The sequence below is a fragment of the Phaseolus vulgaris genome, chromosome 8 (genome assembly GCF_000499845.2).
Source record: "Phaseolus vulgaris cultivar G19833 chromosome 8, P. vulgaris v2.0, whole genome shotgun sequence".
NCBI classification, from domain to species: domain Eukaryota; kingdom Viridiplantae; phylum Streptophyta; class Magnoliopsida; order Fabales; family Fabaceae; genus Phaseolus; species Phaseolus vulgaris.
The window spans coordinates 31,554,326-31,568,299 of record NC_023752.2 but is presented as its reverse complement, the minus strand read 5'-3'; the positions used below and the strand labels follow the sequence as shown (position 1 = coordinate 31,568,299).

Genomic DNA, 13,974 nt, shown 5'->3' with positions numbered 1-13,974 from the left:
ATGCATAGCCTTGGGTCACCAACTGGCTCAAGGAAGGGTTCTTGAAGGAGTATCTTGTGGTTAGCCAGGAAGAACCAGAGGGAGAGGTTGTTATCTGAGACCAAACACATGAGACACCGGTCCATAGAGAGTTGAACACCATCTCGGGAGAATTTTCTGGAGGAGGAAGCTCGGCTTCCTAACGTAAACGATACGCACGAGCGGTGATGTCCCTAGATACGAGGAGACTTGATCATCTTCTAGAGCGCACTCTCTACTTCACGAGTTCTGACCTAGAGGACGTGGTTCCTCACGAGGATGATTCGGTGGTGATATTTGTTGTCATTGTGGGAAGGAAGGTGCACAGAGTCTTGATTGATCAAGGGAGTTTGATTGATGTGATGTTCTGGGGAAAGTTCACCGGTTTGCAGTTATCTCCTAACCAGTTGAGGCCACACTACGGTTGTTTGGTCGGCTTTGCGGGAGATCAGGTAGAAGTACAAGGATATGTTGAGCTGAGGACGATTTTTTTCGATGAAAGTGTGGCCAGGACAATTACTATTAGGTACATCGTTGTTAACGTGTCTTCTGCTTACAACTTGGTTTTGGGCGACCTTGCCTGAACAGGTTGGGTGCGGTAGCCTCCACAACCCATATGAAGATGAAGTTGGCTTCTCCTAAAGGAGGGGTGATTACCATAAAGTCTGATCAGAAGACAACACGAAAATGCTACGAGAGTAGTTTGAAGAATCAAAGGGGAACGTACACAATCAAAATCTAGGCAGAAGAGCCTGAATGGATTGCATAGGCAGATGTCGCCAATGAAAGGCAACCTGGACTTGCTGGAGAGGTTCAGGAAAGGGAGATAAAATGGAAGAAGTTCAAGCTTGGCACCTCGTTGTGCCAAAAGTTGGAAGATAAGATAGTTAATGTAATATTAGAGAACATGAATGCTTTCGCGTGGACATGCCCGTGATAGACCCATACTTTTTATGCCATTGGCTTACCATGGATGAGAGGGTTAAGCCTGTGGTCTAAAGGAGAAGAAAGTTCAATGAAGATAAACGCTTAGTTATCCGAGAGGAGACTCGGAAGCTTTTGATCGCTGGCCACATAAGGGAGATCCAATAACTTGAGTGGTTGGAAAATGTTGTGTTTGTAAATAAGGTCAATGGGAAGTGAAGGATGTGTATCGACTTCACTGATCTGAACAAGGCTTGTCCCAAGGATTCTTACCCGCTATCGAGCATAGACTCCTTGGTTGACAACGCCTCAAGTTATCGGTTATTAAGCTTTATGGATGCGTTCTCGGGGTATAACCATATTTGTATGCACCCGAAGGACAAGAATAAGACAACCTTTATGGCCTAGGTCTCCAGTTACTTCTATAAAGTCATGCCCTTTGGCCTTAAAAACGTTGGCGTAACATATCAAAAGCTAGTGGATTGGATCCTCGCCCCAATGCTCGGGCTAAACGTGCAGACGTATGTAGACGATATGGTCGTCACATCGAAGAGGAAGGACTAGCATATTGTCAATTTGGAAGAGTTATTCAGAACAATAGCGAAGTACAACTTAAAGTTAAATCCAAATAAGTGTGTGTTCGGGGTAGAAGCAGGGAAGTTCCTTGGTTTCCTACTAACTGAAAGGGGCATAAAGGCGAACCCTAACAAATGCGCGACAATTATAGGGATGAGGAGCCCGACCAATGTGAAGGAGGTGCAACAACTAATCGGGCGCATGGGTGCCCTCTCTCATTTTTTTGTCTGCTAGTGGAGACAAGGGGTACAACTATTTCCAATGTCTTAAGAAGAACAACAGTTTTGTGTGGACTAGTGAATGTGAGGAAGCTTTTGCCAAGTTGAAAAAGTACTTGGCTAGTCCCCCTGTTCTTAGTAAGCTGATCCCAAGTACCCTTATTCGTCTTTAATTTGCAGTTACAAATCGGGCAATCAGCTCGGTCATTTTGCAAGATCAGGATAAAGTCCAGAACCCAGTCTATTTTGTGAGTAAGTATTGCAGGGATTGAAAACTCGATATCAAGCCATCCCGAAAGCCGCCTTAGTCGTAGTGTTTACAGCTCGGCGACGTCACCACTACTTTCAGAGCTTCACCGTAATTGTGATGACCGATCTGCCCATTTGCAAGGTCCTTCAGAAGCCCGATATAGCAAGTCAGATGGTTCGTTGGGCCGTGGTGTTATCCAAGTTTGACATACACTATGAACCACGAGGGCCGATTAAGGGTTAGGTATACGCTGATTTCATGGTAGAACTTTCGTCTGAGGACTCCCAACCCGATCCAGATGATTTTCTTTGTGTTCTTTCAGTAGATGGATCCTTCAATCAACAAGGTAGTGGAGTTGGGGCCATCTTAAAAGGGTTGAGTGGTGATGTGATTCCATTAGCCATATAGAGAATGATTCTTGACATTCTTAGGAATCACCTTGAGCTGGACATTATTGAGGCACTTTTCTTAGAGTTGGATCATTGTTCTAAGACAAGAACTCACCAAAAACTAGTACCAAATCCCAAATTCATTTGGATGTTCCACATATTGTCAAATTGAACCAACAAAAAGAGGTAAAACTAAAAAGCACCGAAAAGAATTGAATAAGAACACATTTGAACCGAACAAAGTGAAATTAAAAAGGCAAGAACAACAAATAGGTGCTGGAAAAACAGAATAGCCGAAACAACAACAAGACAACAAGCTAGAACAAAGAATTAACAAAGAAGAAAGGAAGGAGAGAAGAATTGCTCATGAAGATGGAAGGATGATGGATGATCTCGCCACTAGAAGTGTGGAATGCTCCTAGATGAGAGTGTTGCCGCCACTTGAGGACTCCATGGATCCATCAAGATAAGACTAGAGAAGAAGGCTCAAAAGCTTTCCAATGATCACTCAAAATTTGAGTAGAGTTTTCTTAGATTAATTCCAATCTGAATTTTACAAAGGAAGCACCTCTATTTATAGCCTAAGGTGCTGAAAAATAGGTGGGAAATTTCAAATAAACTCATTTGAAATTCCCACCAAAAACAAGTCACATGGGAGGTGTGACCTTTTTCTACTATGACACCTCCCAAAAACTACACCTACACCACTCTCCTAAGTCACATGGGTAATGTGACTTTATTTTACATTTTCACACTCCTTTATTTAATAACCACACCTCCTAAAACTATACAAGAGTATTTCAAAGCTTGGCCTTGCCCCTCATGGGATGGACTTGGGCTCTTTGGGCTTTGGCCTTCTTGGGCTTGGACTTGGGCTTTGGGCTTGGGCCTCATCTTTATTTTATGTCTTCTTTTAATTTTGAGAAGACTAGAAGGAAGAACTTCAAATGTGAGGGTGGATGTCCTCTTCCTCCATTAATAAAAGCCTCCTTTATTTGATTCTCATCATACTCCTCGAGTTGGAGAGAATTCGTCCACGAATTCTGAATCCCTGCATATAACAAAGTCAGTTTAGTTTTACAATTAAAAGTGGAAGAAAAATGTAAACATGACTTAGCATTTGTAAATAATGGGATTTCAGAAAAGGAGGTTCTATAAATCGACCAAGTTGGAAAAATTTGTTTGGGAATGATGTGATGTTTTGGAAAAAGACCTCTTAAATGGTGACAACCATTAGGAGGTATGAACAAATTATCCCTAACAGTTTTTAACCAAGATGGTGGTGAAATAGGAACCTTGGGTAAGGAAAAAGATAAGGAAGGAAAACACCTTGGAGGATAAAGGATTAGATCCATGTCAACTTGGCCTTCTTTGTCTTTTTCTTTTTTACTTGTGGTAGGTGGGTGAGGTAGGTCTTGTTTTACCTTGTTTATCTTTAAGATTTGCTTCTGTGGACAATGAAGAGCTATGTGCCCAAAACCTAAACATTTAAAACATTTGATATTTCAAGGTTGGGTAGGTGACTTAGGATTAGAAGGATTTGTAGTAGAAACTTTCTTTGGAAACATGGTTTGTTTGGAAAAATTGGAAGGACAATTTCGAGTAGACATTTTGTTGGCATCCTTCCTAGAAGAGTTGTAGAAATTATAATCATGAGTATTTTTTAAAGTTGTTTTCAAAAGATAGGATTCTACCTTGATGGCTTGGCGAAACACTTTCTTTAAAGAAGAGTACTCATTTAATTCTACAATTTCTCTAATATCTCTTCTCAAACCACGTACAAACCATTTTAGCTTTGACTCTTCATTAGCATGCATATTCATTTTAGTCAAAGTTGTTTCAAAATCTTTAATGTATTCTTCTACCATCCTATGTCCTTGAGGAAGCCTTTGGAACTTCAACAAGTGTTCCTTCCTAGAAGGAGGAACAAACCTCGCGCGCATACACTCTTTCAAAGCATTCCAAGAAACCACGGGAGGTTTCTTGCGCTATATAATGTCCATTACAATTTTATGCCACCATTCTTTGGCATAGCCCAAAAAGGATGAAGAAACTATCCTAAGTTTATCGTCATCTTGGACCCTATACACATGAAAATAATGGTCAACCTTAGTCTCCCAATCTAAATACACATTAGGATCACTATCACCATTAAAACTAGGGACTTTTTTACAAGCAATGTTGAACACTTGGTGATATCTTTGGTCACGGTTATAGCTCTCTTCATGAGAATGACGGTGATGCCTCCTTCTTCTATGTTCTTCTTCACCAAGGACTGAAGCTTTGGAAGGAGAATGCTGTTTGTAAGATGCACCACTTGAATAGCTAGCCATTTTGCAAATAAAAAACAGCAAACACACAAAAACAGCAAACAAGTTAAGAAACAAAAATTAGCAAAAACAGTGAGTGTTTTAAGCCAAAATGCCGAAGTGAAATGAGGCAGAAAAAAAAATAGGTCACTCTCAAAGAAATAATGTCCTTGCACCAATCTGATCTTGAGGCCTTGGAATCCTCAAATGAAAGATGTCAAAGCAAGCACACCAATCTCAAAAGCAACCACCACAAAACCAATGAAACAATAAAGACAAACAAGAAAATGTATAAGCAAGGAAAGGTAATTGCAAAAGGAAAACTATATGTAAGACAAACTCAAAGAGTAAGAACGAAAGACAATCAAGAAAATAAAGAACTCAATGAGAAAAGTAGGCACACAAAAGAATACTTAAGGAAAAGCACTAGAGTAGATGAAGAAAACAAAAAAATTTAGCTACTGGAAAATTTTTTTTTAATGCAAACTGTGCTTGATATTAACTGATTTAACTGGAATGATGTAGAGCGAACTGGATTATGAAATTTAAACCATAGAAACTTCAAGATGTTAACTCAATAATGGCACTGGAATCAATTAAAAAAAGTAAGCCAATTAATTGAGATAAATTTTTTAAAATCGCTGCCAGATTACCGTATTCTTTTCGGCAACACTTTTTTTATTTTATTTATCATTTTTTGTGTACTTTGAATTTTTGAATGATTCTTTTTTCTACTCTTTTATAACACTTTGAATATCACAAATACAGAATTTCAGAATTTTCCAGTGAGTAAATCAATTGCAATAAGGAAAAACAGTAAGCACTTTTTCTTTAGAAACAGAGGAATCCTAATAGGAATAAAAAACAGAATTATGAACTAGCAAAGACATAATGGAAAATGATGTATTGGAACTTGTATAGGTCTAGAATACAAGTATGAACTCAATTCTAAAAAGAAAAATGCACAAAGGATCAATATCAATTCAGAAAATTATATGACACCAAAGCAAGAAACAATCAAAGCAATAAAAGTACTACTAGAAGTAATGACAATTATGGAATAACATGACTAAGACAAAACTTAACATGATTACAAAATTAAAAGACACATCACAAATTTTAACAACAAGTGAAAGGAAGCTTAAGGTAAACTCTAGGAAGGATAATGCCATTCCAAAAGAGCAACCATACTCATAAGAAGAATGAGTGCCATAAACATTTTCACAAGCACTTGGTGTAAAAGAAAAACAGCAAGAATACTCAAGTAAAAAATCTAAATCAGAAACTTAAATTGCAAGAAAATTAAAAGAGCTCTTGAAATAAAGTGCACACAACTCAACAATTAAACAAGAATGAACCTAAGACTCATGATACCACATGATGTGATTCCAATAGCAAGATATAGATGATTCTTTGACATTTTATGGAATCAACTTGAGTTGGAGAATGAATAGGCACTTTTAATAGAAATGGATCAATGTTCTATGTTTCAAGAACTCACCAAAACTTGCACCAAACACCAAACTCACATGGAAGACCCATTTCTTGCCAATTGAACCGATTAAATTGAACAAGAAAGTAAATGAACCGATTGAAACTCTAAAGAAACCAATTGAACCGAACAAAACATGAAAAGGAGCTACTGAACTGAATTAAAACAGTAAGAAATTGAAAAGAACCAAACCAAAGTGCAAGAAAAGGAAGATGAACCGAATAAAAGATGAACCGAATAAAAGAAACTACACTTGTTTTAGAGTTCATATGGACATGGAAATGGAAGAACTAAATGGAAAAGAGAGGAAACTTATGTGGATGAAGAACTTGGTTGATGAACACGCCACTTGAAGTGTGATTGCTCCAAGATAAGTGTGAATTGCCGCCACTTGAGGGAACCAAGGCTCTCAAGATGAGACTAGGAAGAGGAGAAATCAAATCTCACTCACTCAATCACCAAATTGGGAGAGTTTCTTTACTACAAATTCCAAATCTGAATTGTGAATGACCTAAGCCCTCCTTTTATAGGAGCAAGGGTTGGTCATGAAGCTTACAACATAAGCTAACCAAAAGACTCTTCATATGCTACTTACTAATAGCGCCTAAATGAAGCATGAAGAGTACTCTTCTAGAAAATTCTAAACAAATGCCTAAAGATGCTTTTACAAAAGAGGTATCTAAGGTTTCCCTCTAAGCACCTTTCCTAAAAACTATGTATTTAAACATTCTATATTATTTACAAATTTATAAAAGAAACTATAAAGAGAGATATTTAAATGAAGCCTATTCTTGAAAACATGTAGACTTCTTTAGCTTTAGGCTTGATCCTCTCTTTATTTTATGTCTTCTTTTAATTTTGAAAATACTAGAAGGAAGAACTTCAAATGTGTAGGTGAATGACCTCTCCCTTCATTAATAAAAGCCTCCTTTATTTGATTCTCATCAAGTGGGCTTCTAATCGAGCAAACCCTCAGGTTTGCATTTAAGGCAAGCAACAATCAAGCCGAGTACGAGGTCTTGATAACCGGGATGTTGTTGGCCAAGGAGTTGGGAGCTCGAAGCTTGCTGGTAAAAAGTGACTCATTGCTTGTCACCGGGAAAGTCACATGAGAGTATCAGGCCAAGGATCCGCAACTAGCTTCATATCTCATGAACATGTAGATTTTGAGATAAGTTTGTTCATGTTCCTAGAGAGCAGAACTCCCGAGCAAACCTGTTGTCTAAGATAGCTAACTTAGGGAAGAGAGGTTGACAGGGGTCAGTAATCCAAGAGACATTAAAGTCACCCAGGACAGCTGCAGCAGGATCGACTGAGGTCGACCATATGGAGGTCTTAGGGGTCAGCTCAGGAAAAAGAAGAAGACATTGGTCAATGATTCAAGAAACCTTGAAAGTCCCAAGAATAACCTTATTGGGGGATGAGTTTCCTGAAGTTTTGCAGGTCGGCACAACGAAGACTTGGATAACACCTTACAAGTGTTACCACACTGATGGGTTACTTCCTACCGAGCCCAGGGAGGCCAAGATTGTTAAGAGGAATGCAGGGCGATATACCTTGATATATGGAAATCTTTTTCATCACAGTTGTACCCACCCAATTCTCACATGTGTAAGTGGAGATCACTGTACCCGCATAATGGTTGAGCTCTATGAAGGCATTTACGATAGTCACATAGGAGGACGAGCTCTGTCATTGAAGGTCATTCGTGCTTGGTATTATATTGGCTGACCATGAAGGAAGATTGCGTGAAATATGCACAACGTTGTGAACAATGTCAAAAGCACGTTGCTTGGTGCCACACACCAGCCAAGGAGCTACAGTTAATTTATAGCCCGTGGCCTTTCCATACATGAGGAATAGACATTTTAGGTCCTTTCCCTTTGACGATACATCAAATTAAGTATCTCATTTGGCCATTGAATACTTCACCAAGTGGATTAAAGTCGAGCCAATTGCACAAATAACTGCTCACAAGGTACAACATTTTGTGTGGAAGAACATTGTGTGTCGTTTTGGGATTCTGAGACACCAAGTGTCCGATAACGAAACCCAATTTTTCAGCCAAAAGTTGAGTAAGCTTTACTCGGAGCTCGAAATAAAGCAGGTGTTAGCCTTGGTAGAACACCCTCAGACGAATGGCCAGGTTGAGTCAGCTAACAGAGTCCTATTGAAAGGTTTGAAGAAGAGGTTAGATAAAGCCAAGGGAACTTGGTCAGAAGAAGTTCCCATAATCTTGTGGGCTTATCAAACCACTTTGCAATCAACAACCAAAGAGACGACGCCTTTCAACCAGGAAAGCCATGTAAACCTAATAACATGAAGAACTTGGATCTTTGTTCTAGTTCTTGAGAAGGAGCAGGGGCAAGAGGTAATAACTCATTAAAATCATGAAGAAGAGCATGAAGTTTTCCCAGATATTTTACCATTGTACCATCAAGACGTTTGGGAGCAACAACTGTGAAAAGATTTTGACACACACCATAAAGATGTTAAGTATCATTGGTGTATAATAATTTTGTTTGTTCCCAAACTTCTGAACATGTCTCATAGATACGAAAAATTTGTTTTAAAGATGAGTAAATGGTAGATTTGATAACAATGCATAATTGAGCATCAATTTTCAACCATCGGGAAACCTCATTTTAAACAACATTAGGATGGGTAAGATGATCAATATAACTTTGACTTTTAAGCCATAATTTAATATCTGATGCCCAAGTGTCATAATTGGTTCCATCCAATTTGTCAATGGAGAGATGACATTGACATAATTAGTATAAGTAGATGGATCCGGCATAATGAATACAGAAGAAGCCACAGTGGAAGCGACAACGAAAGAAGCCATAGTGACAGCGGAAGCGAAAGAAGCCATAGAGGCTAAGGAAAAATCTAGTCACCATTTAATTGGTGGCAACAACTAAGATGAAGGTTGCAGCAGTGATTCCAGCAACGTCTCAGGCAGAGGCTCCAGCGAGATTTCGGCGACGTCTCCGACGAGGGTCCTGCGGGTCTGACGAGGGTCTGGCGACATCTCCGGTGAGACGGTGGCGGCTCCGGCGAGGCGAGGGGGCGTTGGCTGGAAATTTCCAGTGAACAGTGGGTTCACCAATAAAAATTGAACTTTAACCCTATGTTCTAGATACCATATTAAAGGAAAAGAAAGAATATGGTAAATCCCTTGTGTATATTGAACACATAGGGTTATGTTTATATAGGAAAAGAAACATATTGGTTAAGCTCATTACATAAATATGAAATACCTAACAATATCTATAATATTTCATAATGTCTAACAATATTATAATATGCCCGTGTGAAATTGTGATCCCATCCACTATGCTGCCAGATTTCGTGTGTTCTTAAGATTCTTTGCTGCAAGAATGGGGAAGACAAGGCAAACTACACCCGCGCCATCCGTCGAAGAAGGAGTTGTAACGATGGCGCAAGTCTTGGAGATAATGCGCGCGCTGCAAGACGATGTGGCGGCGTCAAGAATGGCGTAAGAAAGGATGCAAACAGACTTGGCTGCATCGCAGGGCCCCGAAGTAAGATATCAGGCTCTAGAGAAAGCAGCTTTGGCGGTGGTATTCTCAGCAAGAAGGCTGCGTCACTACTTTCACAGCTTCACGGTTGTAGTGATGACGATCTTCCCATCCAAAAGGTGCTAAAAAAGCCGGATGTAGCCGGAAGAATGGTAAAGTGGGCCGTAGAATTATCTGAGTTCGATATCAGATACGAACCTCGAGAACCGATCAAGGGGCAGGTGTTCGCAGATTTCGTCGTTGAGTTGTCATCGAGCGACGCACCGCCAGAGGGCTCGGTCTTCCGATGGGTCTTATCGGTAGACGGATCCTCAAACCAACAGGGGAGTGGCGCGGGGGTCATCCTAGAAGGCCCGAACAGGGTACTGATCGAGCAGTCCCTGCGTTTCGCCTTCAAAGCCAGCAACAACCAGGCGGAGTACGAGGCCCTAATCGTCGGGATGCTGCTGGCAAAGGAGATGGGAGCAAGAAGTTTAACGGCCAAAACCGATTCCCTGTTGGTCACTGGGCAGGTAACCGGGGAATTCCAGGCCAGAGACCCGCAGATGGCTGCATACCTTGAGTATGTGCGCACCTTGAAGGTATCCTTTACAACGTTTGAATTGATCCACGTACCAAGGGAGCAAAATGCCAGAGCCGACTTGCTCACCAAGCTAGCCAGCTCGGGCAAGGGGGGAAGGCAGAGGACCGTCATCCAGGAGACACTGAAGGTACCTCGTGCGTTCGTTACAGACAACCAAGTGCTGCAGGTGTGTGATTCTCGCGAGCGTGCCGCGATCGGGCATCGGTCTCTCACACAGGAAACCTTGAGAGCACCGAGAGTGAGAGCTCGACCGACGGGATCCAACGAGGTGATGGAGATTGACGCCGCGGGAAGGGCTGACACGTGGATAACGCCATACCAGCGGTATCTGGCAGATGGGGTGCTTCCGTTGGAGCCGGCGGAGGCAAAGAGAATAAAGAAGAGCTCGAGCAAGTTCACCCTCATTGATGGGGACCTCTTCAGATTCGGATTCACCCATCCGGTTTTAGTATGCGTGCACGGAGAGCAGTGCACGAGGCTTATGTCAGAGCTCCACGAGGGAATATGTGGGAGCCACGTCGGCGGTCGCGCCCTGGCGGGTAGAATTCTCCGTGCAGGGTACTACTGGCCAACACTGAGGGAAGATTGGGTGGGTTACGCTCAGCGGTGCAAGCAATGCCAGCAACATGCAGATTGGCACAAGGCGCCCCCCGAAGAACTAAGGTCGATTCACAGCCCCTGGCCTTTCCACATGTGGGGAATAGACATCTTGGGACCTTTCCCCCTGGCGATCAGGCAGATGAAGTTCTTGATCGTCGCCATCGAGTATTTCACGAAGTGGGTGGAGGCAGAGCCGGTCGCACAGATCACCGCTCACAAGGTTCAACAGTTTGTATGGAAAAACGTTGTGTGCCGTTTCGGAGTGCCCAAGCGTCTAGTCTCCGACAATGGCACCCAGTTGACGAGCCATCAGCTGAGGAACCTATGCGAGGAGGTAAGGATACAACAGGTGTTCGCCTCGGTAGAGCACCCTCAAACGAACGGGCTGGTAGAATCGGCCAACCGAGTGCTGCTCAGAGGGCTAAAGAGAAGAATAGAAAAGGCCAAAGGAACGTCGGCGGAAGAAGTTCCCAGGATCGTATGGGCCTATCACACCACTCCGCAATCTAGCACCCATGAGACACCTTTCAGTTTGGTTTATGGGTCAGACGCTATGATCCCTGTGGAGATACAGGAAAATTCACCAAGATTTCTGAATTTCGTGGCAGAGAGGTCCAACGAGGAGAGAAAGGTGAATCTAGACCTTTTGGACGAGATACGAGAAGAAGCCAGGATCAGCGCTGAAGCTACAAAGAGAAGGGTGGAGCGAAGGCACAACTCCAAGGTGAGGCAGAGGCGATTCCAGGAGGGAAATCTGGTGATGAGGAAAGCGCATCAGCACGAGTTAGAGAATAAGCTGTCTCCCAAGTGGACCGGCCCGTTCAGAATAGTGGAGGCATTGGAGAACGGCGCTTATCGGCTGGAAACCTTGGATGGAGGGGCGATCCCCAGGACGTGGAACGCCACGCATTTAAAACTCTATTTTAGTTAAAATGTGTAGTGAGGCCGCGTTTTCGCGCCAGGGTGAACAATGTGAACAAGTTAAGGGTAAGCCCTTTTTCCCAGAAATAAAAACAGGTTATCAGTATAAAGTTTGCAAAGTTTTGAGTTTAAAATCCTCCTCGCCCCACGCGCGAGTGCAGGTGATCGGTTAGGCCTCCCTTGCCCCAGGCGCGAGTGTACCGTCCCGTATCCAGGCGTTGACTAAATCAAGGTCAAAGTCAACGACTGGAGAGTCTAAGTCAACGCAAGGCGTCGCCTAGGTGGAGAGACGCCAAGAGGAAGCGTCGCCAAGGCAAGGCGTCGCCTAGTGAAGGCGTCACCCAACCAGGGCGTCGCCAGATCAAACAGTGCTAAAGCAAGGCAATCACGGTGTGGTTCCCCGATACCCATGGGTAGGAAAGACCATGGAGGGAGCGACGCCGTGGGGAAGCCTCAGGTACCGATAACCCGGGGCAGTGATAAAGAGAAGGAAAAGGTGGCTTCAAGGCCATAGTAATAGTACCAGTGTAGGGCAGCCTGACACGTGAAGTGCTCCTGCCGCCCCAGAGACGCCTGTGGGACAGATACGACTCAAGGGGAAGGTCACGCCCAGGGCAACCGGGTGCAGGGTACGAGAGGAAGGCAGATACGCTCTCAAAGTAAGTGACTAGATAATTGGGGGCATGAGTTGGCACCCAAAAAGTCACCCCTAGCGTAGTAGCACTCCCAAGCAGGAGGACTCACACGTAGAAACGTCCCCAGATGGGCAGAAACGCCCCCAGATGGGGTCATGGCGTCGTGAGGCCCTCCACGTGTACGACAGCCATGTCAGAATAGAAACACCCTCTAGTCAGGTGCCAGGTAATTAAAGTCATTCAATACAGTTTTCATTTCAAGCGTTCAGGTACTATGATGGCTCCCGAGCGTTTCAACGTCTTAAATGCGCTACGTTTTCTAAATTAAACGCTTTAATGAGTGCGTTACGTTTGTGATTAAAAGCGCTTTAAGGCGCTTTAAATTCTTGGGAGGTTTAAATAGCGCGGGGAATGTTGGAAACGCGGTTCGAACTTTCTGCAAATTTACGAGAGCTCTCTAGTTGCTTGCTCGTGCTCCAAGGTTACGAACAAGAGACTGGGAGAATATTTTTGCCAGAGAGAGAACACATACACACAATACACAGTTATTTTACCACCTTCAGAGTGCCATACGCGGTGCTCAGAGACGGAGGTGAACAGTTTTGGTGTTTCTTGCTGGCTGACTTGAGCGTCGGAGTGCAAACGGCCGCTAGGGCGCCTCTTTGTCCTCTTTTTTGCAGGAATCCACAGGTAATCAGTGGGAAGGAGTCCCTAGCTGACGGTTGAGGTCGCGCACGAAGACGTCCCGGTCAACCGGACGGAACATTTGGCGCCCACCGTGGGGCCGATATAAAACATCAGTCCCATCACAAGTTCGAGGAAATCTACCAAGTTACAGTAACGTTGAAGGAGGTTGGAGTGACAATGGCCCCCACCAGACGAAGCACAGCACGCGCAGCCCCAACAAAACTATCCATGCAGCAGGTCCTGGAGATAATGAGGGGGCTGCAGCGGGACATGGCGGATTCAAAAATGGAACAGGAACGCATGCAGGCAGACCTTGACGCCTCGCATGAGCGGAACGAAGAGCTCCACCGTGTGAATGAGGAGTTGCGCCAGGGCCTGAGAAATGATCGGAGGCGGCCTGGACATGACGAGATGGAGAACCATTCCCCACTAAGGGAGTTTTCCACTCCTTTCTCGCAGGAGATCCTAGACGCAGCGATCCCGAACACGTTCGCGGGACCCAAGGTGATCTTCACCGGGATGGAGGACCCAGAGACGCACCTTGCTGCATTTCACACACAGATGGTCCTGATAGGCGGTTCTGATGCTGCCAAGTGCAAGCTCTTCATGAGCACCCTGACCGGGATGGCTATGGACTGGTTCATTAGCCTCCCAAAGGGTCATATCACATCTTTCCGCCAATTGTCGCGATTGTTCAGGGAACAATACTTAGCCAACAAGGCCCCGCCGCCGGTCTCCTACGATCTGTTTGATGTGAAGCAGTATCAGGGGGAGACCCTGAAGGAGTATATTAATCGCTTCGGGGCCCAAGTCGTGAAGGTTGGTAC

At 43.6% G+C, this 13,974-nt stretch overlaps 1 protein-coding gene across 1 annotated transcript; it reads left to right on the top strand.

Moving 5' to 3' along the window:
• The first annotated feature begins 206 nt into the window (after positions 1-206).
• On the top strand, positions 207-11,835 carry LOC137824937 (uncharacterized). The gene is made up of 2 exons (XM_068630610.1): positions 207-470; positions 9,526-11,835. The coding sequence occupies exons 1-2, from the start codon at positions 207-209 to the stop codon at positions 11,833-11,835; spliced, it is 2,574 nt and encodes an 857-aa protein (XP_068486711.1).
• Positions 11,836-13,974: the final 2,139 nt, after the last annotated feature.